At 36.5% G+C, this 26,643-nt stretch overlaps 1 protein-coding gene across 2 annotated transcripts in view; it reads right to left on the minus strand.

Moving 5' to 3' along the window:
- Positions 1-26,202, minus strand: part of zmat4a (zinc finger, matrin-type 4a) — an 86,965-nt gene extending 60,763 nt beyond the window's left edge. For both annotated transcript variants that reach the window (XM_016444384.1, XM_016444382.1), the window contains exons 1-2: positions 26,039-26,202; positions 6,257-6,358 (exon numbers count right to left, since the gene is read on the minus strand). In XM_016444384.1, the coding sequence (XP_016299870.1) occupies positions 6,257-6,358; positions 26,039-26,125 (189 nt within the window). In that variant the 5' untranslated portion in view covers positions 26,126-26,202. The remainder of the gene's footprint in view (positions 1-6,256; positions 6,359-26,038) is intronic.
- Between the last annotated feature and the right edge of the window lie 441 nt (positions 26,203-26,643).

Genomic DNA, 26,643 nt, shown 5'->3' on the forward strand with positions numbered 1-26,643 from the left:
CAGTAGATGTGTTTAATAGAGCTTCGTGATTCAAAGTCAGACTTTCACAGCTCAGCGACAAGTTTAGCTCACAATACAAGATTTGCATGCATGTGTAAAGCAGCCTATATCCTATAGCATGAGGGCATTTAACCTATGACATTTTGCCTGGCTGATTTGTTTGTTTGTTTTGGATCACACTTACTCTAGTTGTGTAGAAATTGGTTTCCATCAGAATAACAATGACAAAAAGTTTAAAATTAGAAATAACGTCACATTGCATGATATCAAGCCACATTTTGGGATATTAAAATATTTTTTACAATATCACTATTACATATTTTTCACGTGCAGCAGGAGGAGGCTTACAGGCTTATTTATACAGTCATAATTAATATACAGTATACTGTTCAAAGGTTTGGTAAGATTTTTTTAATGTTTTTGGAAGAGGTCACTTTATGCTGACCAGCCTGCATTTGATTGAAAATACAGTAAAAACAGAAACATTTTAAAATATGATTTAATATGTATGATTATAATTTAAAACAGGGGTGTCAAACTCAGTTCCTGGAGGGCCACAGCCCTGCACAGTTTAGATGCAACCCTAATTAAACACACCTGATCCAGCTAATCAAGACATTAAGGCTAATTTGAAAACTATGTGGTATGTGTGTTGGAGCAGGGTTGGAGCTAAACTATGTAGGGATGTGGCCCTCCAGGAACTGAGTTTGACACCCCTGATTTAAAATAACTGTTTTCTGTTTTAATATTTTTTTAAATGTAAGTTATTTCTGTGACTGCAAAGCTGAATTTTCAGCAGCCATTACTCCAGTCTTCAGTGTCACATGATCCTACAGAAATCATTCTAATATGCTGATTGGGTGCTCAGGATAATGTTTTTATTATCAATGTTGAAAACAGATGTGCTGCTGAATATTATTGTGAGAACAGTGATACATTTTTCTTGCTCGTGCCATTTTTTCCCCCAGAATTCTGAATCAAAAGTTCAAAAAAACAGCATTTATATAATAAATAAAAATCTTTTGTAACATTATAAATGTGCCACTTTTGATCCATATAATGCATTTTAACTGAATAAAAAGTCTTTATTTCAATAAAATAGTACTAATTTTTGAATGGTATATACACACACACATTCAAAAATTTGATTTAAACGATCACAGAAAAACATTCTTAAACATACAAAAAATTACAGTCAATGATTCACGCTTATAATTTTCCCCCATTTTCTGTCCTACTTTTACTGGAAAATTGACACTAATTCTGTAGAATGTATTAAACATGGTAAAATGAGTTTAAAAGAAATTAGGTTAAACACTGACATTGTCATGACAATTTGCATAGGTCTAGTTTTGTGTCAGGTTGAGGGAAAGAATCAATCAGATTCCAAGCAATACATTGTTGTGACTGATCCCTGTACAAGTAGAATTATGCACATTAATTAATGAAACAAGAAAAGTTCACCTGAGATTTTTGTCCTTTAGTCCTTAGTGTGAATCAGGAGTCTCATTAGAATCAAACTCACATGGACCATTCCAATCTTGTAGAGGAGGGTCCAGGACAATGAGAGGGACAGTTTGTCCTTGAACGCTGATAATATCACCATGACCAAACGTAAATAAAAGCCTGCAGTCTTCCCGCTCTCCGCTATGTGGCTCATACATATGTAAGATTAGAGAATTCTGTTTGGAATTGCATGAAGGAAACGCATAAGCCAAGGGCACACAAACAGACAGAAAGAGAGCAAGACAACAAAAATAAATCAAATAGCACAGGGGCACCAGAGAGATTACACTCAATAGGAGACACAGGCCACAGACCTCGCTTACTGCTTAAAAGACACCTGATAACTTCTGTTTGCTTTAGGTAATGCATACCTGATGTCAGTAACAGAAATACAGAAAAAAAGTCACCTTGGCTTTAAGCATGGTGTTAGCAATCATAACAGCACAGCAATATGCTTGGATATAACGTTAAGAAGATGTTTGCCTGGAGCTTAACAATAACATTTATCACACCTGTGTATATATGATATTCTCACAGTCTTTGGTAATACACATGAAAAGGTATGGAATAACCTTGAGAGCATAAATAGAGACCCTGGGTCACTGTCTTGAGGACTATAAAATGAAACCGATTGCTGGAAGTGCTATTCCGGTCCACGATTGTCTTTCTGCATTATTAATGTTCCTTTTAAAGGGGTCATATGATGCTTTTTTAAAGATCATTATTTTGTGTATTTGGTGTAACAGAATATGTTGACATGCTTTAATGTTCAAAAAACACATTATTTTTCAAATACTGTACATTATTGTAGGTCCTCTATGCCCCTCCTCTCTCAAACGCTTCATTTTCTACAAAGCCCCCTCCTTTGACAAGCGCAGTCTGCTCTGATTGGCCAGCTGACCCAGTGCATTGTGATTGGCCGAACATCACAAGCACTCGGAAATGTAACGCCCCTTACCATAATCGCGAGCTTCATCTTTCAAAATAAATGTAAAGACAGTAAATAATGTCATTAGTTTTACCATCAGTTCAAGCCCGAAAGGGGAACAGACACAGTAATGATGCAGTACACAAGCCGCGGTTAAGACAGCTGACTCCAGTGATACATTTTTCTTGCTCGTGCCATTTTTTCCCCCAGAATTCTGAATCAAAAGTTCAAAAAAACAGCATTTATATAATAAATAAAAATCTTTTGTAACATTATAAATGTGCCACTTTTGATCCATATAATGCATTTTAACTGAATAAAAAGTCTTTATTTCAATAAAATAGTACTAATTTTTGAATGGTATATACACACACACATTCAAAAATTTGATTTAAACGATCACAGAAAAACATTCTTAAACATACAAAAAATTACAGTCAATGATTCACGCTTATAATTTTCCCCCATTTTCTGTCCTACTTTTACTGGAAAATTGACACTAATTCTGTAGAATGTATTAAACATGGTAAAATGAGTTTAAAAGAAATTAGGTTAAACACTGACATTGTCATGACAATTTGCATAGGTCTAGTTTTGTGTCAGGTTGAGGGAAAGAATCAATCAGATTCCAAGCAATACATTGTTGTGACTGATCCCTGTACAAGTAGAATTATGCACATTAATTAATGAAACAAGAAAAGTTCACCTGAGATTTTTGTCCTTTAGTCCTTAGTGTGAATCAGGAGTCTCATTAGAATCAAACTCACATGGACCATTCCAATCTTGTAGAGGAGGGTCCAGGACAATGAGAGGGACAGTTTGTCCTTGAACGCTGATAATATCACCATGACCAAACGTAAATAAAAGCCTGCAGTCTTCCCGCTCTCCGCTATGTGGCTCATACATATGTAAGATTAGAGAATTCTGTTTGGAATTGCATGAAGGAAAGCATAAGCCAAGGGCACACAAACAGACAGAAAGAGAGCAAGACAACAAAAAGAAATCAAATAGCACAGGGGCACCAGAGAGATTACACTCAATAGGAGACACAGGCCACAGACCTCGCTTACTGCTTAAAAGACACCAGATAACTTCTGTTTGCTTTAGGTAATGCATACCTGATGTCAGTAACAGAAATACAGAAAAAAAGTCACCTTGGCTTTAAGCATGGTGTTAGCAATCATAACAGCACAGCAATATGCTTGGATATAACGTTAAGAAGATGTTTGCCTGGAGCTTAACAATAACATTTATCACACCTGTGTATATATGATATTCTCACAGTCTTTGGTAATACACATGAAAAGGTATGGAATAACCTTGAGAGCATAAATAGAGACCCTGGGTCACTGTCTTGAGGACTATAAAATGAAACCGATTGCTGGAAGTGCTATTCCGGTCCACGATTGTCTTTCTGCATTATTAATGTTCCTTTTAAAGGGGTCATATGATGCTTTTTTAAAGATCATTATTTTGTGTATTTGGTGTAACAGAATATGTTGACATGCTTTAATGTTCAAAAAACACATTATTTTTCAAATACTGTACATTATTGTAGGTCCTCTATGCCCCTCCTCTCTCAGAGAAAGGAAAACTTGAAATCGCATCATATGACCCCTTTAATATAGCTGCTGTTAAACAGTTCAGTTCAAATGTCTGGATTTTCTCTCCCTCTTCCAATCTGTCTCACTCTCTCTGTCTTTGGCTCTCTGTCTTTCAGTCTTTGATGTTTCAGGAGTGAGGATTAAGAGCTCATCGCGGAGGAAAAATTGTGCCCTCAGCATAATTTCTAAAACCATGACCTGAGCGCAAAAGCCCCTGTAGATGTTTCTACTCTACAGCCTCTACAGTCCAGATCCCTTCCCAATAAAATGAGCTTCAGGACAATTTCAATGCAAACACACACTATTTTGTTTCTAAATTAAATCAAATGCTAAAATTGTGACAAATACCCTAATTAGTTCAAGAAAACACATTGTAAGTTTATTTTGAAATGACAGAAAGGATTGAGTAGACTATATAGGGATTCCAAATACATTCCCTAAATAAAATGAAAGTTTTTGTCACCACTTGTATTATGTTTCAGTTTATTGATTACAATCAGAGTGTACTTGAGACCCTTTATGTTAATTTTTTATATTGAATTTCATAAGCATGCTGTTACGCCATACTTTATGAAAATCATGATACAATCGTTTTTTTTTTTTCAAGCATACTTTCCCTTTAGCTGCCACGAGCATTACATGTGATATTTACTAAGATGCAAATAAACAGTTATTCTCCACTTCTTTTGTATATTGCCTAGAACTTTTCAAAGCCTTTTATAAATACTGTCATAAAACGCTTAATTAATAAGACAGAGTCTGGATATTTGAGCTTCCATCTGATACACTTTGGAGCTTTTCTGAGGTGAAACAGAGCAAGAGAGACAAAAACTCTTCTCCACATATCTGGGTCTCCACAAAAAATTTCTGTGCCCACTGCAAGTCTTTCCACATTAGGAGCATGACAGCATTTTTCATTTAATGCCTGTAGTGGTTTGCAAAAATCAGCAAAAAGATTTTAGCTTTTAAGCAGCTTTTAGTAATTTACCCAGCAGCCTCAGATGCACCACAGATAGCCTTTTTCCACTGAAAAGACTAAAGTAGTGATGCGTCAAAATTATTTTATTTATTAAATGGAAATTACATGGAAAATAAAATTAAAATATTAATTTAGCCAGAAACTGAAACCAAAAATAAAGTTTTGGTCATGACATTTTGGGTCATTGAACTGTTCTGGGTGTTGTTCACAGGTGATTAACCAGTCATAGTAAAAATGTTTTTTTGGCAACAAGCCAGCTCTTGATATTTTAGCCAAACAAAATATACATACTGCTACTCTTGCCTCATTTTTGTTCATGATGAAGTACATCCACACTGCTGACATGTTTACATGATGTAGCTTATCCATGTTTTTGCAGACAATCAAAACACATAATTGGAAAAAGCAGCAAGTGTTTCTGTCAATAACTGACCCTCCAAAAATACTTCAGCCCAAGCAAAAACTTTTTTTTTTCTGTTTCGGCTAAATATTTTCAGTTGCCAAAATTTTGGTATTGTCACAACACACCCGCTGAAGACTGTGACAGGTATATCACTAACTGAAAAGTTGATTTTTTTTTGTGCCAGAGCTTAGCTTGATATGACAGTCAGAAGTTATATTAAATAAGATTCAATGCAATCAAATTCACACACACGTGACATTTGTAAACAAAATCATTAGATGGCTCAAAGGTGCTCGGAAAATGGCTCAGTTGTCATGGGACAGCCAATAACACACTCGGCACGGACAAACAAAACAAACCCAGAATTAATATTTTACACTGACCAGCACACTATCTTCTTGTTGTACTCCATGCCTGCCTAGGCAAATACATTATGTTCCCATCTAGGCCCATTCAGGTTACAGCTCTGTTGAAGAGTGGCCATATAACTCTCCGTTCAGTGACCACAGGGGAAAAACTCTGTAATACAGCTAGGCTGCTATTCCTCACCACACAGATCAGAGGACGTGCACACAGAACCTCCTATGAGTAATTGTGGAAGATGTCCAGAAAGCAGGCTAGTACTAGCTATATTTATTGCTATATTTACTAGTTGTTACTATATTGTCACTGTGTCCTTGAAGACACTTAAACTCTGATTGCTCTAGGGGTATTGTCCCTATGATAACTACACATTGGATAACAACATCTAAAATGACTAACATCAAGGAAACAAAAGGGCAGAGAGAGATTTGTACGTACAAGCAGACAGGATGTAGACAGAAAGCAGGTCTCACCTCATAATGCGCCACTCTCTGTGACTCTGAGATGAGCTGAGCGCTGCACACTTTGCAGTAACTGTCTGTGAAAAGGCCTTGATCCACCTCTGTTGACTTCATCTGAAAAAAAAACATTATTATATTTCAGAATTTTATTATACACTTCCATCACTAAACACTATAAATTGGAAAAATGACACAAGTCAAAAGTACTGCACTGCTATTTTAGACATACTTTTGGGAAAAATAGTGTCATGAAAACATGTGTTACATGAATTATTCATGAAGACATGTTGTTTCTGTCACTTTAATTATTTCAGCATGCGTCACACATATCAAACCACCGAACCAGCATGAGGACATGACATGCCTCTATTGGAGCTGCATTTCACTCCCAGAACGGCTTATAAACAGACTGCAGGGGTTTTAGAGCACAGGGGTTTTAGAGCACAAGATAAAAACATTCATACGACTTTCATGTGATAAAATATAAAAATAAATGCATTTAAATGGCAATTCACTGCAAAGCACAAAAAAATAAAATACATTTACACAAAGTTAACTTTACATACCATGTGCTTTGTGGATGATAAGTGAACAAATCAAGGGCCTAAAATTCCCATAGTAATTTGTAATTTGATGGTTGCAGCCAGATACAGGTGGAGGGAAAAAGTAATAAAGAGATAAAGAAACAGTAGGAGACATTTTGCAATAACTAAATGCTCTCGGATAGTGATGTTTGGTTCTTGAACGAATCGTTCTTTTGAGCCGGTTCACAAATCGAACTGAATCGAACTTTAGTTCTGGGTTGATGACGCAGGACGCACAGCCGAAGTAGCACGTCCAACTCAAAAAAGACCCGAATGAGCCGGTTCAACCAACTGTCGAAGTTTGCCGAGAATTACCGAGGGCTCAACAAGAACCGAATGAGCCGTGGTGAAGTTTGCCAAGGATTACCGAAGATTCTGATGAGTGAGTTGACGATACTGTGCAAGCCTGAGGCGCGTACTGGGATGATAAGTGAACAAATCAAGGGCCTAAAATTCCCATAGTAATTTGTAATTTGATGGTTGCAGCCAGATACAGGTGGAGGGAAAAAGTAATAAAGAGATAAAGAAACAGTAGGAGACATTTTGTAATAACTAAATGCTCTCGGATAGTGATGTTTGGTTCTTGAACGAATCGTTCTTTTGAGCCGGTTCACAAATCGAACTGAATCGAACTTTAGTTCTGGGTTGATGACGCAGGACGCACAGCCGAAGTAGCACGTCCAACTCAAAAAAGACCCGAATGAGCCGGTTCAACCAACTGTCGAAGTTTGCCGAGAATTACCGAGGGCTCAACAAGAACCGAATGAGCCGTGGTGAAGTTTGCCAAGGATTACCGAAGATTCTGATGAGTGAGTTGACGAACTGGCGCGTACTGGAAATATGCTTGTTTATTATGACTGTTATTAATTTACATTTTATTAAAACCTGCAAAAACCTTTCTGTCGAGTAATGTAAATACATTTTACAATAGTTTATTGTGCATGCATATTATATTTGAAGTTGCTTAAGCGAAATCAAGGAGTTTATAAGACTGGTTTATTCATTCTTTATACTGTAGACATGTAGAACATATCCACGTTTGTGCATCAACGTCTGTAATGTGTGCTGTAGGTGCGAAACATTTAGGAATCTTATCCAAGTTGTAGGCTAGTCAATATTAGTCAGTCAGTCGTGATCCGCGAATGAAACTGTGACCACAAACACCATTAACTTAAATGAATTATATGGCAATAATCAGCAATATGCTTTCACGCAAATAACTTTATTTTTTGAATGTTGCGGAAATGAAGCGGACTTTGGATCACTACTCTCGGACTGTAAGTTTTACTTTTGGCAAATGGTAGACTTAAAAAGCTTTACTTAGATTTGAATTTTTGTACATTTTATTTGTGTGTGTCCTGGGTAATGAAGAAACTGATCACTCTGTAGTTGCCCTTTGCACACTCTGCCTCATAGACCAATTAGTGTGTCTTTATTACTACCAATTACTAACAGCTGCACTGATGTGGAGACAATGACTACAGACAGACTGTGTTTGAAATCAGCTGCCATGCTACACAGTTAGTCATTGATTTAACAGACAGCAGTTTTATGTGAAGGAACCTCCAAAGGAAACTGGGTTCAGGCCAAAGAGGTCTGTAATACCTGGAAAGAGCTGTCTGTTAGCATCTCTATTCATCTTAAAGGCACATGTGGAAGGATGCGTCATGCTTGCTGCCATCTTTGCTTAAGGGCACACAGTTGCACTTACACATGCCTTCCCACCCACACATGATTTTGGGATATTATCAATCTATGCTGGCTTAAAAAATGACCAGGCATCTTAGTTGACTGGAAACAATGAATACATTGGATTCAGACATGCTTTGATGCCTTTCGATCTCAATATAGTGTCTGCGAAGAAGGCATTCTTTAGGTTGCAGATAGGGATGAAACGGTTACCGGTTTGACTATAAGTCATGATAAAATTCCCCACGGTTAGTATTACCATTTCATATTTTAATTATCATTAAAAATTTATTTGATTACCGCGATTCATGCGATATTTAATGTGCATCTTGTTAGTAAAGCCGGTTCTGTAATCAGCGGTAAATCTCCATCACGTGCGTGCTTTCACATTGAGCAGCATTTACTACACAGAGACGTTGTTCACTGACAATCTGCACTAAACCACGATCATATATGAACATAGTTTAGCGCAGCTTGTCAGTGAACAACGGCTCTGTGTAGTAAATGTTGCTCCATGTGAAAGCACGCACGTGATGGAGATTTACCGCTGATTACAGAACCGGCTTTACTAACAAGATGCACATTAAATATCGCATGCGATTTATCGTGCAGCCCTACCCCAGTGTTCACATTTTTGGGACCGTCTTACTCGTTGACAGTATTGTGATAAAAAAAAATTATTACATCCACTAAAATGAATTGCTAGTATTTGCAGACCTGTAATGTGGAGACGTATCTCATGCGATTTATCGTGCAGCCCTAATTAAAACCGTATTCGATCACAGCAATTTGAACAACTTGATAAAGCAAAAGCATAAAGCAAAGTAACAGTCTCTCAGAAAAGATTCAATGGTATTTTGGTTTCATCCTCGCTCCATGTAATACCTAATAAAGAAGTGTTCTTATCGCAATGCTTTCTCCACAGAGGTTACGGGAAAACAGCTCGAATTCTGCTGTTCCATAAGCGCCACTTAGTGTCAGAGAGTGGATTTACAGAGAGTTACATTTACATTCAGCCTGTGTGCAGCTTTTGTCTGGCCAAAAAACAGTTGATGAAAAACAGGCTTATGTGGATTCTACACATTTAAACAATTCAGATAAAGTAGAATTATTTATGGAGAAGATAAAATACATAATCATTTATTAATCAATTATCGTTTTAACTTATCATTTTTCTTTATTTAAAGGCTGAAATGTGAGGTTTACCATTTTATTAAACTTTTTCAAAGCTTTATTTGAACATTTTACATGTACATGTTATGAGATAAACTGTTGTCAGTCATGTTGTCATTTAAAATTCAGACATCATTGGTAATGTTATTGTTTTAGTGTTTATGCAAACAAAAAGTCATTTTATTTGTTGTTTGTTGATTTTAAATATAAAACTTGGTAAAACGGAATCAATCATTTATTAATCAATTATCGTTTTAACTTATCATTTTTCTTTATTTAAAGGCTGAAATGTGAGGTTTACCATTTTATTAAACTTTTTCAAAGCTTTATTTGAACATTTTACATGTACATGTTATGAGATAAACTGTTGTCAGTCATGTTGTCATTTAAAATTCAGACATCATTGGTAATGTTATTGTTTTAGTGTTTATGCAAACAAAAAGTCATTTTATTTGTTGTTTGTTGATTTTAAATATAAAACTTGGTGAAACTATTTATGTGTCACTACTTTTGAACATTTCTAGCACATTTTAACAACACCGTGATAATACTGATAAACATGATAATTTTGGTCCCTATAATCGTGATAAGAAATTTTCATACCGCTTCATCTCGATTTTTGCGTACAATCAACAATTTTTCAGAAAGTGCTGGATTGAGCAGCTGGCATCTTTGATGTGTTTCCCTGGTCCTTTTTTTCCCCAATATATCATGTTTATAATTTTTTCCTTTCTGTCTGCTTTATCACACACACCCCTGCAAGAATGTAAACTTTTTTTTTTTTTTTACTTTTTTTGCTCTATAGTGTAATGCCTTGACACTTTAAACATTATTTTGATGTTTTTGGTGCTGTACTTAAATGTTTAAAAAATTCACTAGACCAGGAGCCTTCTGGCAAAATTCAGTTCCAACCCTGCTCTAATGAACCTCTTTGTAATTTAACTGAACCCCAAAACTTTGATTGACTAGTTTGGGTGTTTTAAAATCCCTGTAAGACAAGACAGTTCACCTGATGGCCATTTTGGTAATGACCGCACCGCAGGCAGCTACTTTTTATGTAACCAATAGACATACATAAAAATACAGCTGCTATTTACTTGAAGTTGAGATAAAACAGAAGTAGCAACAGATCTTTTCTTCCATATTGTGACATACATCAGTGACACAAATGATCAAGAGAAAAAAAAAACATTAATAATTGTTGGGTGGGGACTTGGTTTTATCTAGGGGTTGTTGATTGGATGGAGGCAGATCTGAATACGAGCTTGCAGTCGATTGCAAGAAAGGGACAGGGTTTAAGCGGATTAAATGAAGTCTGGCTTATGTCACCAGAGAGAAGTATGTTGTTATGTCAAGGTATGACATTTTGATTATACTACAAGTTCAAAACAAATTTTTAAAAAATTAAAATGCATGGATGAATCATTTACAATTAAATCAATAACATGCATTTAAAAAGATGAGTGAACTTTAAATGTGAATGTCCATCAAGGTGCATTTCAATAACGTATTTCAAATCTACAAAGCCTGGAAAACAATTAGTTTCTTTAGCTCAAATTGCAAAAGTGGAATGGAATATAATCACTAATTGATGGTGGGTGATTTTTGCTTTGGTGTTGCTGGTTCCTCTCTTGTAACCATGTTTTTTTTGTTTTGTTTTTTTGTGCAGCAGCTCGTTGAAAGCCAGATTAAGACAATGGGATTCACATTTTTAGCATGGCCTGATTTGCAAATGCTAATGACCGCAACTTCTCGAAGACAGAATAAATAAACCTACTGAATAGTTTCCAAATAGAGTCGGTTTGTTAAATTAATTCATGCATACATATTAGATATCACACCATTACCATATTCAAGCTACTCAAATTAAATTATTATAATCTTTCATTCAGTGGCTCAAATCTATCTCAGGCTGTTGCTAATCCAAATCTGCATCAGATTTAGAGCTCATGTAAATCTTCAATAGTGATCAGTTTCTTTTTCTTCATTTTTAATTTCAGATTCTGATATGCCACTCTGTTCTCATACTTTGAGGGACAATGTTGAAAGTACTTTGCTGTTGCAACTTGTGATGCATCTGCAAAACCATACACCAACTTTAAGGATACTACACACATTAAGGATACTGCGCATGGTCAGAGGAAAGGCAACAACAAAGGTATGTAGACGTACTGAATTCAAGACAAGAAGTTTGCACAGTTGAAGTTGCTCTGGGCAACAGATAGGCGTTCCAGCAGCATAAATTTGTAGAGATGAGGATAAATATATATATATATATATATAAAAGATATCCAAAGCTGCTGCAGAATAGGGGAGGAACGGACAGAGAAATGAAAAGAGAAAAAATAGAAAGATGGTGTGGGGAGAGGAGCTCACTCTCCCTCTCTGAGGAAACCGTGCATAAATTCAGCAGAACAAAATAGGCAAAATGCCATCACTGGAGCCCAAGCTCTATCGCTCTGATGAACACATATACATACATACCGCACACATCTAATAAACAATTGCATTATTAATCAGTCTGAGGCCTGCTTAGAGAGAGGAATGGGGCTGACAGAGTTGAAGAGTTTTCCCCTCAATTATTTGCCATGTGAATGTGATTAAAAGACAACATGATACAAATTTAGTCTATTTCCTTTCTAAATAAAATATCTCTGCTTTAGTGTGCACAGTTTATCAGTGCATGTTATTCAAAAGCTTTAATCTTTAATCAAAAACTTTCTTTGCCTCAGCTGCTGTCAAACAACATGGATTACAGAACAAAATGCAAAAAGCACCATACAAATAAAAATAACTTGACTCGAACTTCCCTGCTGATATAAACAAGAAAGTTTATTTTCAGACTGCCAAGGACCTTCAAACTTGCATGGAAAACTTTTATGGAAATATATAAAAAAAAAAAAACAGCAGGTAACACTTTATTTTAAGGATCAATTCTCACTAGCTGCTTACTAGCATGCATAGCATATTAGCTGTTTATTAGTACTTATAAAGCACATATTAATGCCTTATTCTGCATAACCATACTTTAGATCCCTTAATCCTACCCCATACCTAAACTTAAGTGTTACCGAACAGCATTTATTTTAAACGGTTTTTTGTAAAAAAAAAACAAAAAAAAAACCAGCACAACTGTTTTCAAGTTCAACATTAAAATATTTCCAACCAAATCAATTAGAATACTTGCTAATTACTGTACATCTTCCTCGTCACTTCTAACCTCAGACTGACTCTGGACACAACACACACTCTCTGCAGGTCACCTTTTGGCGTAACCTACACTTACACTCTCCCTCTAACCTATCCTCTCTGGTATCATCCTCACTTCCTCCACCCTCTCAGTTTTCAGCACTGGACACTAACACTGCTACTGACACTCTTTGCTCCACTATAGGGATGTAACGATTACCGGTTTGACGATAAATTGTGATAAAATTCCCCACGGTTAGTATTACCGTTTCATCTTTTAATTATCATTAAAACCGTATTAGATTACCGCGATTTGAACAACTCGCGATAAATAAATACTGTCCAGCATAAAGCACAGTTTTAAGTAACAGTCTCGCGTGCGCACAGCACGCAGAGTAGTTTTGTTTTGCGTATGCTATTAAACTGTTGTCAGTCAAGTTGTCATTTAAAATCCGAACATCATTGGTAATGTTATTGTTTTAGTGATTATGCAAACAAAAAGTTTTATTTTTTGTTGTTTGTTGGTTTTTAAATATAAAACTTGAAGTGATTTATGTGTTGGTACTTTTTTAACATCTCACATTGCACATTGTAACAATACCGTGATAATACTGATAACCGTGATAATTCTGGTCAATATAATCGTGATAAGAAATTTTCATACCGTTACATCCCTACTCCACTTTAACATCTTGCTTAGACAACTTTTCATCCAGCCCCCATTCATCCAGACCAGCATGCACCACACCCTCTGCCCCCTGGCTGTCCAATGTTCTCCATGAACATCGCTCTAGGCTCAGGGCTGCAGAGAGGAAGTGGCCCAAATCAAAAAATTCTAATTACCATAGTGTGCATCAGTCACTCCTCTCTTCCTTCTCTGCAAATGTCTCCACTGCTAAAACACCATACTACCGCAACAAAATTAACAATTGTACTGACTCTCGCACACTTTTCAAAACCTTCTCCTCTTTTCTTTGCCTCTCCCCACCCTTTCCTTCATCAACTCTTACAGCTGATGACTTTGCAATATTCTTCATAAATTAAACAAGAACCATCAGCGGCCAATTCTCCACACCACAAACTGACAAAAACTTCATAACTAATACACACTCTCTCTCCTCCTTCTCTCCACTCTCGGAGGCAGATGTTTTTATTTCCAAACTTATCCTTTCCAATCATCCTACTACCTGTCCGCTTGAACCTATCCCCACTCACCTCCTTTAGGCCATTTCTTTTTCAGTTATACCTGCACTTACTCACATTATTAACACCTCTCGTCACACAAGTACATTTCCCACAGCATTTAAGCAGGCTCGGGTAACCCCACTGCTTAAGAAATCCTCTCTAAATCCAGCACTTTTAGAAAACTACAGACCGGTATCCCTTCTTCCATTCATTGCAAAGACACTTGAGTGAGTTGTGGTCAACCAACTCTCTATGTTTCTTGCACACAACAACCTCCTGGATAACAACCAATCTGGCTTCAAAAGCAGCCACTCAACTGAGACTGCCCTGCTCTCGGTTACTGAAGCCCTGAGACTGGCAAGAGCAGCTTCCAAATCCTCAATACTCATCTTGCTGGATCTGTCTGCTTCTTTTGACACAGTTAACCACCAGATCCTTCTGTCCACCCTCATTAAGATGGGCATCTCAGGAACCGCACTCCAGTGGTTCAAGTCTTACCTAGGGCTGGACGATATGGCCAAAATTTATATCACGATATGATATAATTCCGATATAGATAAGATCACTATTAAAAAAAGGCTCATAAAAACTGCCAAGAACACCCACAACAGCTGTCTGTACCTACAAACTTATGAAAAATTTATTTGCCAAGTCTATGAAACCTCTTCCTATAAAACTATTTCATTTTTTTAGGGAAAAAACAGCACAAATAAATTAATGTTCACCTTTTATTTGTATTTAGCCTTCATACAAAATGTGAAATCACTGTCAAATAAACATCTCAGACTCACCTTATGAATTATTCATATCTTAAACTTCAAACTATAGGCTAACATACCAGTCAAAAGTTTTTGAACAGTAAGATGTTTTTTAAAGAATTCTCTTCTGCTCACCAAGCCTGCATTTATTTGATCCAAAATACAGCAAAAACAGTAACATTTTGAAATATTTTTACTATTTGAAATAACTTTTTTCTATTTGGAAATATTTTAAAATGTAATTTATTCCTGTGATTTCAAAGCTCAATTTTTAGCATCATTACACCAGTCACATGATCCTTCAGAAATCATTATAATATTCTGATTTGCTGCTCAAAAAACACGACTGACGTAACGTCGAACGTGACTGACTGAAAGGAAACTCTTAACGTGGCTTAATGAATTAAAACCGATTAAAACTTTTTTTAAAAGACAAAACTCAGTGAGAGCATGATTAATAAATCATACTATGTACAGACAAGCACTGTTTTAATGCATTAAGCCATGTAAGCGTTTTCCTTATAACGGTTTTCTATGGGAGGAAAACGCTAAACGCGCGTTGCGTGTCTGTGAAAAAGGTAACTACCTATTTGTCAGTGTAAAGTTTTCCTGTAGGTGATCCAGACCCTCTCAGACTAGACCAGTGGATGCTCAATGTGAAACGACAGAATTGGACTCCTAAAAAGGCTTCTCGTCTGTGCAGTGAACACTTTGAGCACCTCAGCGCCACCCACGTCCCTCTGAGCAGAATACACAGAGCAGTAGCCCAGATCTCAAGCCCACTGCTGCAAAGAGCCCTGCCCAGGACCCCTCGTCCCCCCAGCTCAAATCCATACCTGTACTCCAGGAGCACTTCACAAGGCTGGAGATGGAGATGGTGCCCCTCGAGTCTCCCTATTTCCAAGAAGAAACCTTTCAAAACCTAGAGCAAGAAATCAGCCATTTCCAGGCCCAGGGAAATGTGCTGCTTATGGGTGACTTGAATTCTAGAACCGGTGACAAATTAGATTTCATAGAATCACAAGGCACCATTTTAAAAAAGCATCATATGACCCCTTTAAAGCTTAAAGAGTTAGGAATAAGTACGTACCAACCCTCTACATTGCGAGTAAATCACTCGCATATGTGACTGAATCTTCACTCTGGGCGACTAAATTATGTCTAATATTAGCCAACTGCTAATAAATTCTCAGATTTTACTCGCCAGTGTGTGAGTTGGAGGCTAAGTATAAGTTTAGCTTAGATATATTTACACTCGCCGAACACTCTGACTGAGCGTTTCAGAATTTCGCTCTCCGTCAAGCGATCTGTGCTATTTTTCAATTAATCTCGATGGATGCGCAGTGTACCTGTATTTGACGTACCGTAAACTCTAGTGTGAAGGCGCACGACTTGCTGCATCAGAGTTTCACTCTCCGCCAAGCGATCTGTGCTGTTTTTCAGTTCATCTGAATGGATGTGCAATGCACCCAGGGGCGCGGGAAGATGTTTTCGGTTGGGGGTGCAATGGCCGCCGCGTGCGCATGTCCGTTAAGTCCACGAGACCACAGGGTGTCCCATTCGTCATTTTAGCGTTCAAAAGAGGTGCTCGCGAGCGCCCCCTTTGCGGCCGCTATGTGCCCTCGATACGCAATTCTGCCGAGTCGAGAAGGGTATAACTGCAGCCCGGAGATCTCCAAATGGGGGCGGGAACTCCAAAACGGGGTGCAAGCTCCAAAATAGGGCGTGGCTTCCTCCCATTGACAGACAGGCACATGACACGCATGCGCAATTTTTTCCCCCCAATCCACTTCAGTGCAAACTCCACCCCACAGCTGATTCTAAAGATTTTATTGGTTGTGTCAATTAAAGTGTTGATTTCCTACACTATGCTACAAAAAATGCTAACCCCTAAACCTACCCCACCGCGAGGGTTTAGGGTGCCATTTGGGACAGGGCCTTTGCTGCGAGTGAGGGATGAGAGGAGGAGCGCAAAAATAAAACCATTTCAGTCAAAAATATTCCATTTCAGTTGACTTTAAGTATATTGCATTTGGCTATTTTTCCAGTATCCTAAAAAGGCTCAAAAGAATGCAACCAAACAAAGCAGCATATTAACCAAGTCAATACGTTTCCAATCCCTGCTGGTGCTTTAAACAGGCGTGCACACACACATCCCTCAGTGCTGGTTGCTGAGTAATGTTCTCATGTCCTACTTGAGCTCATTAGCATTCTTAGGCAACACATCCCAATGCACAGAGAAAAGCAACTGGAATCACAGTGAGAGCGTCTGTGTGTCCTCTATACTAATAAGAAGAATTACCATAGGCAGCAGGTAGCTGCCATTGAGGAACAACTCTCATGGTTTTGCGTTATTACCTTAATGCAAAAAAAAAATGAATTAAATTAGCAAAGATATAGTTATCAATGAGTGTGCTGTAATCATACATTGTGATAGTGATATGACCAAAATTTTATATCACGGTATTTTTCTAAATTATACCGGTTTCACGGTACATGACGGTATTTTTTTTTTCAATGGCGTTATTGACTAATTATAAAGTTAGTAAACAACTCTCCTGCTTAGATATCACTGCTTTGATACTAGTGGTTCAATGGATCACAAATCTCACGGTTCGGATCACATTACGGTTTTTGACCCACGGATCAGATCATTTTTCGGATCAGCAAGAAAAGAAAAATATTTCAATTTAACTTGCTTTCCATTTATTACTTAAAGCGAAGTACTTCTTTGATACCACAGCAAATAATTCTAGATTAACTATGAAAGTTTAAACATGATTAAAGAGACAAGAGAACAGCCAGTAAAAATAAGAACAAATACACAAATTACAAACAGATAAATACAACAGAATATGTAGGATTCAGTTCGGTGTTCGCGCGCCGTCTGAAACACGTGTGCACACTTCATGTGTGACACATTGTGTGTGCGGCTGTGCGTGAACAGCGCGCCAGTAACAAATCGAGTTCCCTTTCGCCTTTTCTCTCTGGAATTGTTTAAAATTCGCTTGCTTGTGTGAATACGGACAAATTATAAACGTATACTCTATTATGGTTAAATTTTGCAATTAATCCGCGGATCACATGCGTGCCAAACCGTGGGGCTTGGTCCATACGGATCTTAATATGCAAGACTGGATTTTAACAAGCTGATGCATGATGGGTCTTGAGCAGGATGGTATTCATTAAATTACAGCAACTCCAAACTGCTGTTTTGCTTGTTAAAACTGACTGTGCAGATTATCAATTGGTTTTATCACTTTAATCATTTAAATGATTCAATGACTACTAATAATATTGACTAATGACACACTACTATTCAAAAGTTTGGGCTTGGCAAGTTTTTTAAAAATATTTTTAAGGTTCTTATGCTTACCAATGTTGCATTTATTTGATAAAAATGCAGTAAAAACAGTAATACTGTAAAATAACAATAAAATTACTGTTTTCTAAATATGTATTTTAAAATGCAATTTATTCCTGTGATGGCAAAGCTGAATTTTCAGCAGCCATCTCTCCAGTCTTAAGATTCTTCAGAAATCATTCTAATATGCTGATGTGTTGCTCAAGAAACATTTCTTATTATTATCAATGTTGAAAACAGTTGTGCTGCTTAATATTTTTGTGGAAACCATGACATTATAAATGTTTAAACATTATAAATGTCTTCAGTGGCACTTCTGATCAATGTAATGCATCTTTGCAGAATAGAAGTATTAATTAAAATTAAATTAAATTATTTAATTAAATATTAATTATTATTAAAATGATTATTAAATATTAATAAAAAAAAATACTGACCCCAAATATATATATATATATATATATATATATATATGAGAATTTATGATTCTCATCAAAATATGAAGTGTGTATGAATTTTTTAAACTGAATCAAATTTTCACCAAAATTATTACTTGTTTAAACAAACTTTCTTCTTTTTATCTAAACTCAAAAACTTTAGTTAAAAGATAAACTCCAAACAGAACAAGAATATTCATCTTCATAAGGATACATTGCACACACTGTAATGTATATGCATATTGGGACAAAATTAAGACAAAAGCTCACAGCAACGTGGAAAGACAAAAAATATTCATGAAAGCACAGAGGTAAAATGAGATGTACACATCTCAGGAGTGTTACTGAATTGCACACATTATAAGATCACTTTAAATCTGAATTTAAATGTTGGACTTAAAAAGAGTACCATATCAAAACCATAATTTTATAAGTTCAGTATCAAAACATCCTTTTAGTAGGTCTATAAGCAGCCAAAAGCAAACAAAACTTCAGGGCAAGAAACAAGATTTGTTCCCCTCTGCCTAATCAAAATAACACATCCTGAGTAGCTCCTCATACTGCGTAAACAGGACTGACAGAAGAAGATATGTCTCAAGAAAATAAGATAAATAATGTAAAAGAAAGAAAAGAGAGCCTTGCACTGCTCAGCATGTTCTGCCTGTTCTCATCTGCTAATCTTTCTAATGTTGTGTTGTATTCACATAGTTGTTTAGTGTCCCTGACAGGGCTTTGAATCTACCCTTGGAGTGCTTATGGACCAACTCCACAAACGGCATCATAAGCAGTGTGCGAATTACACAGTGATGGGGTCAAAGCACATGTGGTGTGGGGTGGGGTGTCTGGTGTAAATTAACATGAATTTATTGTGTAATTTTTTTATGCTTTAAAGGGCTGTCAAGAAATTCTTTTTTTTTCATCTAATTAATTACATAAACTGATTAATTAATTGAATTAATCTCATTAATAAAATTGATTGGCACTTCATGTGCTGATTAATTAAAGATAATTTAAAGTCATTATTGTGTTAAATTACAAAAGCACTAAATAGACATTACAAAAAAGTAGCTTTAGAAAGAAATATTTTTAATTCAACCAATAAAAAAAACAATGAAATTTTGAAATATGAAATGATTTTAAGAAAGAAAGAAACTATACTCTAAATATGAAACATTCAGAAAACGAAGCAAGTGACTGTCTTTATGAATGGCTCACTGAATCATTGGCTCAATCGATTCATTCAAAAATGTGGATGTTGACCGCTGTGTGTTGATCAGAGATGCACAACAGCTCTGCTGTAGCTTTATAGATAATATTTTTGCTGGCAAAACTGCACAAAAACAGACAATACTGATAATATTGTGTCAAAAATGTAACACAAAATAAACTTATTGTTTATTGAACTGTTGTATAAAATAAGTGTAACATTTGCAATCGTGCAGATATTCGCAGATTATTTATTTATTTACCCTCATATCTTGAATTGAGAAGGGGGGTCAGACCCCCCCGAACCCCCCGTAATTCACACCCTGGTCATAAGCCAAAGGCTGGGTGGGTCAAGTCCACTCCCCCCAATGGTTTACAAAATAAAGTGACAGAGGAGATTCTTTTACACAGCAGATGTTTCAATGCAAAAGAACAAAGTATCTCTCTTTGCCAGACTCGTGAATTTTGGATGCATCATGGACATGGGCTGTTATGTGAATATAGTACAAAATGCTTGTTCCACCATCCTACAGAAGACAGTGGTGTTATGTGTCCAGGGGATGGGGAAAACATCTGCTGTCATCTGCAGAGGACCAAGGAGATGTGATAGAATTTACTGTAGCGTGATGAAGGAAAGCGACCTGCTCCTGACAGCAGACAATAAATTTGTCACGGTGGGTGATTATCATGGAGTAAATTAAGATGGCTTTATGTAATAATTTGGTCATGCTACAATAACCCAGCATCTAACTAATTTAAATGTGGTGTTGGTGAGCTAGGCCTATTTGAAATCAACTTACAATAGAACCGATCACATATGACATTTTAAGCACTTATTTCTCTTCTCACCTTTGCAAACTTGCTACTTCTTCAATGTTATTTCATTTTATTTCTCAAAGCAAAAACATTGCTTCCCTGTGGCTAGCTGAAGGTCAAACATCATTATCCTGTTCTATCACTTTAATTGGAAGACATGCAACATTCAGATGGGCATTATGTGAGCAAAAAAAAAAAATTCATGAGAATTTGGAGGTCTGTGGCAATGCTGCAGGGTGTCTGCCAATTATCTCAAATTAATTTTGTGAAAAAAAGGAAATAATGGTACACAAAAATAATTATCAGCTTATTGTATCAACCAGAATTCGAATATCATTGCTTCCCTATACTATAGGCAGTGGTTCTCAACCAGTGGGATGGGGCCCACTAAGGGGCATCGAGATGACTTTAAATCATTTCAATTTTAATTCATTTTAAAAGTGTGATTTGAAGACCTGGAAATGTAAATTGTAAATTCATGAAAATCTTTAAACGCCTTTTTATAATGAATATATATTTTTTAGATATGCCAAGCTTAAACATTTTTACAGCTAGAAATTGCAATTAAAACATATTCATATTAAGTAGGCTTTGGATAGTTGTAGGTTGAGAACCACTGAACTAAGGGTTCCTCAGCCTGAAAAACTTTGAAAACCCCTGCTGTAATGTAAAAAACTTGGTCTTAGTCTGAAGACTTTCACAGTTATTTTCACAGTCCTGTCCAGCATGGAGTCCAGAGACAGGTTACATATATATATATATATATATATATATACTGTATATAGCTTATGAGGTATTTATGAGAACAGCAATCATCAGTTGATCTACTTGAATCCTGAACACAAACATTTTGTTTGTCACACAGTCATGCTGCATGATATGTATGAATATGAAGCATCTTCCAGAAGCATAAAACAAAAATTGGTGTAGAAACACTTATCACATGGAAATTGAGTACATTTCAACAATTACAAAGAAATGGCAAGTAACACACTGAATTAAACGTGAATTTTTTAAAGGTGACATATTATGCCCCTTTTTATAATATGTAATATAAGTCTCTGGTGTCCCCAGAATGTGTCTGTGAAGTTTCAGCTCAAAATACTCCACAGATCATTTATTACATAATTTTGAAAATGCCTATTTTGAGTGGAAGCAGAAACAAGCTGTTTTTCGGGCCTGTGTCTTTAAATACAAATGAGCTGCTGCTCCCCGCCCCCTTTTCCAGAATAGCCTTTGCAGCTCCTATCTGCTAAAAACATCTGTTTTGGTTCTGATTACCATGTTTATCGTGCTGAAATCATGCGTTTTAAACCATACGAGTTTAAACTTCAGATATAAGGTTTTCTGAGCGCACACATCTGAAGCACACGGACAGAAAGCGGCTGTCACAGCATGTGAGTACTAAACTAAGCTCTCATTCACACACAAGTTTACGTTAAAAACACACGAGTTACAAAAACAGTTGGTTATGTCTGTGAAGGTAAACAGCTGGGAAATAAATCGCATGTTTATTTTAGATCTGTGTGGCAGCAGCAATATACAGTAAATAAATCAATAAATCCACTGCTGTCTTGTCTCCTCTGAGGCTGGGACTCTAAATAGTGTTCTGTGCTCGTCTGTGCAGCCAAAAAGACAGAACAGTTAACATGTTTTGCTCAAACTTTCGGCATGGCATTAGAACTGGTACACCGTTGTAGCTTGCGAAATCAAAATGACGGCACCTTGAGTGGAAGCTTACAGATTAAGGGGCGGTAATATTATAATAAAACCTGGAAAAGTCAGATTTTCATGATATGCAATAAAGCAGACTTGACTTGACATGTCACCTTTAAAGTAAATAATAACTGAAATAGTCTTTTCTTGTAAATCATTTGCCAAAAATCTTTGTTTTACAACTTCTGAAAATTATTTTTAGTCTAGCAATTACACTCAAACTAGACAAAAAAAATTCAACTATGCGCTTTTGCAATACATCATTTTATCATACATCAGTATAAACCTGAATCTTTATCCAGTTTCCACAACATAATACGGAAACACCATTCCAATGCTGTAATGTAACTGAGGTGGAAGAGTACTCGCCTCTTTCATACCTGAATTATGAATCAGCCTAGGCCAAAGCAAGAGGACATAGCAAGGGAAGGTAAAATTTAACTTTTTGATTTAATTCTACACAAATCATGTTTCGCAATACTTACTTATTCACTGGAAAAGAGTTCAGAACATGTACTACACGGTTCTCAAACCGACAATGCATTCACTGGGTGTAAGCACAAAAATCGACCTTGAACGTCGCCATCGGTTATGAAATGTGCCATTTAATTTGGAGCTACCTTTTTTGCACCTTTAATATCTGCAGGGTGCGTTCAGTTTACAATATACACCCTCAGTGTGAAACCACACGACAAACATGTCTTACACTAGAATAGGGCTTTTTTATGTGGACCACTTATTATAAATTCGATTAAATTAGAAAACTCATTTTCTTCATCACACTAGGACCCCACGGACTCCCAACAACATCTGATAAAATGAAGGAAGGGTTCACATAAAGGACACAGAGAATCAACTTTCCTCACTCCTTCAAAGCTAATAACCCTTATACTGTTGATAATATAATAAGATTTGATGTAAGAGGTATGTTTGGACAACAACTGAATTTTTCAACCTTATTTTATTAAATAAATGACTGGATAACACCATATTTTCAATAAATAAAAACATGTCTGGCATTTTAGGAGGTTTTCAGTCAGCATATGTATTCATGGTGCATTGACGATTGCTAGTATTGCTGTAAGTCTTGCTGTAGAAATATTGCTGGCCTGGGAGTCTAAACCTCAGCTTTGCTACTTAATTCCTGTGAGCAGAAATGGAGATAGTGAAAGATAATATCATATCATATCCCTGGGCTTTGGCCAGGCATTTTCCTCTCCATAAGTGTGGGCTTTGTCCCTCCCAATGGAAACACAGTTTTGGAGAGGCAATGGGCTGTCACTTCTGCCTCAGAAGTCCTGAGAGACGAATTATGATGCTGTGGTTATGGAGACGGCACTTTTGTCTTTTCTTTTTATGTTAGAATAAGAGAATAAAAAAGTATGTCTCAAAGAGTTCAACTGCTCCTTATTATAAAAGATATGTGCTATATACAGCATGATCTGAACATCAGCTCTTTTGAAATCTCAATTATTGCGATTTTATCACAAATTCTGATGTGAATAAGACAGTCCACAAAGATGAACCTCAACAGAAAGTGCAACTGTAATATGGCAGGCTTTCCACAGGAGTCAGTGGAGTCAGGATTCCAACCAGAGGTGACCAACCAATTTCACTGCCCCTAATACTGAGAAAATGGCTTAATTTTAAAAACATGGCATGAGGCAGGGAGGCTCACGTGTGAATGCTGACAGGAAATAATGTTCAAATGAGCAAACTTTGAAGTTGTTCTACTCCCTTAGTTATCACTGAAAACCACACTACAGCGGGACAGTTCAGACCATGAAGCATCTATAATGAATGAACAGTGATGCTGTTATATCTGGCATTCCTTTCTCTCTTTATACGGTTTTCCACTGGCTAGCTAGCAGGCAGAGAATCTTAATTAATAAACACGCCATAATAATAGAAATTAAAGATGAGCCTCTTTTCTCTGCACAAGAAAAACAGTGTCAAGGAAACATCAATAATTAACATCTTACTCTCACTCTGCTCTCTCCTAACAACTGTTTATTAGTCCAGCTTGTTAGACGGTACACTAATGAATGGCTAAAAATAAAAACTTATAATGTATTTTTCATCTATAATCCTAAATGATAATTCTAGAATTTAATATAGACAAATAGACAAGTTTAAACTAAAAGAATGATATTTGGCTCTTCACCAACTACAGCAAATGTCATCTGAAGTCTTGGGTGGACAAAGTACATATCCAGGGTTAAAGAAGAGGGAAGCCACTTATTACAAAAAAGACATCTGCTTTTGTGTCATGTATTTGCATTCCAAGGAATATGAAAGAGAATATTAAAACTACCATTGTTCCGCACAAAGATGATCTAAGCAGCACCTGGAGGAGAAACTTTAAAGGGGCAGACTCATTTCAAAGGCTTAAAGTTTAAGCATTTAAAATGAGTCTGTCCCGATAAGTTTCAGGTGCTGCTTAAACAAATGGTTAAATACTTATATGTAATATAATAAAAAAGGAAAATTATTGCATATGTATTATTATGTTAATAACAATGATTAGAAAAATACAATTAGTACAAATGGTTGCTCTTCAGTTCCTCAAAGCAAGTCAAGTCACATTTATCTATATAATGCTTTATACAATACAAGCAGCTTCATAGTAATGAACAGGAAAATAACATGGTTGATATAGCAAAATTCATTATGAAAAAACACATGCATTAAAATAACTTTGATTACTTATGTGGGCATAGTGATTTTATGGAGAGTGTCCACTAAACTTACAAAGACTGTAAAAATGAAAAAGTTATGAAACATTCCGCTTCTTTTCTTTGTTTATTCAATGCACTGTACAGAACAACCTGTACCCTACATGTAGAGAAAACCTACTTACGCAAGATCATTCAGTCAACAAGAATTCTGAAAATAAATAATACTCATGATACTAATCTAACTTACTTTGCAAAATGTTGTTTCCTGGTACATAGGACTGCACATTTCATATTATAAGTCTAAATCAATCGGTCGTTCGTGTGGCTAGATAGGACAGGTAATAATCCATCAATTGCCCAGGGCACTACACTAAATCCGAATATGTTCAAGGGTTAGCACTACTGTCTCAGGAAATTACACCGATCACAACAGGTGAAAACAACGACGATCAAAGCGCATTTGACTGAAAATTGACACAAATAAATGCAGGTTCTCACATATGTTACAGGTAAATACAGGTTCTCAGGACTGTACAGTGATACATAATTGATCGTTTGCAGTAAATGAAACAGCTGTGAGATTGACGAAACCGAGAGCAATCTGTCAACAGTGCCTCGTGCCACCGAAATTTACCTTTTTCGGGGTCATCATTGCTTCTTGGAACAACAAAGATCACACGAAAATTTTACTGTTGAGGTCTCTCAAATTAAACACCAAGTATGATACTATGAAATGTAATTACAGTTCCTGTGTTCCTTATCATGTAAACATCACAGCACGCGTTCACATTCATCGCTCGCGCTAAAACGGGCTTTTCGCACGTCACAGCAGCATCAAATCTGAGAAAGTACAACACCACTATATAATCCGGTTTTCTAATGTTGCTCATGCGTTTGACAAGTATCTCCAACAGTGTAGACAGAAGGGTTAGTTTGGAGCCGCGCTCATAACCGCTAAACAAACTAGCAAAGACTTTGACTTCATTTTTATCAACATACCTGTAACTCTAAACTGTAGTCCTCGTATAAGTGCGTTGGGTACACGGTCAGATGGTGTTGCACTTGGAGAGAGAAGGTGTAATCCATTGACTGTGTGATGTGGGCGCGTGTGGAGAATAGAGGATGCTCGTGTACAGCTGCCTGCGGTCCTTTAGTTCAATTGCAGAGCGTTCTCCGCCTCGCCGTCCTCCATTGGCTGGATGGCTGGAGTAGTTTTTTCCTGCAGTAGTGGCTATACAAGTTGGGATAGATAATAAGACAATAGTGCACAAATCAAATGAGAAAGCGCAAAGATAATATGAAACTGAAAGATGAACGTGAATTAAGTCAACATTCAACAAGGCAACAGATGTTTGTTTTTTTTTAGTTACAATTATGCTTTATTAAGTAAATACGAGTCACCTAAAGAAAAACGGTACAATTACGTCTTTTAAATCGTCGTGCACCTGTTTTATGCCACATTGTATGTTATTTAGTTCATAGTTAAAGGAATAGTTAACTCATAAAATGGAAATTTGCTGACAATGTATCATGCTCAAGACATCCAAGATGCAGGTGAGTTTGTTTCTTTATTGGAACAAATTTGAGGAAATGTAACACATCAC

Source organism: Sinocyclocheilus anshuiensis, unplaced genomic scaffold (assembly GCF_001515605.1).
Source record: "Sinocyclocheilus anshuiensis isolate Anshui unplaced genomic scaffold, SAMN03320099.WGS_v1.1 scaffold1931, whole genome shotgun sequence".
Taxonomy (NCBI): domain Eukaryota; kingdom Metazoa; phylum Chordata; class Actinopteri; order Cypriniformes; family Cyprinidae; genus Sinocyclocheilus; species Sinocyclocheilus anshuiensis.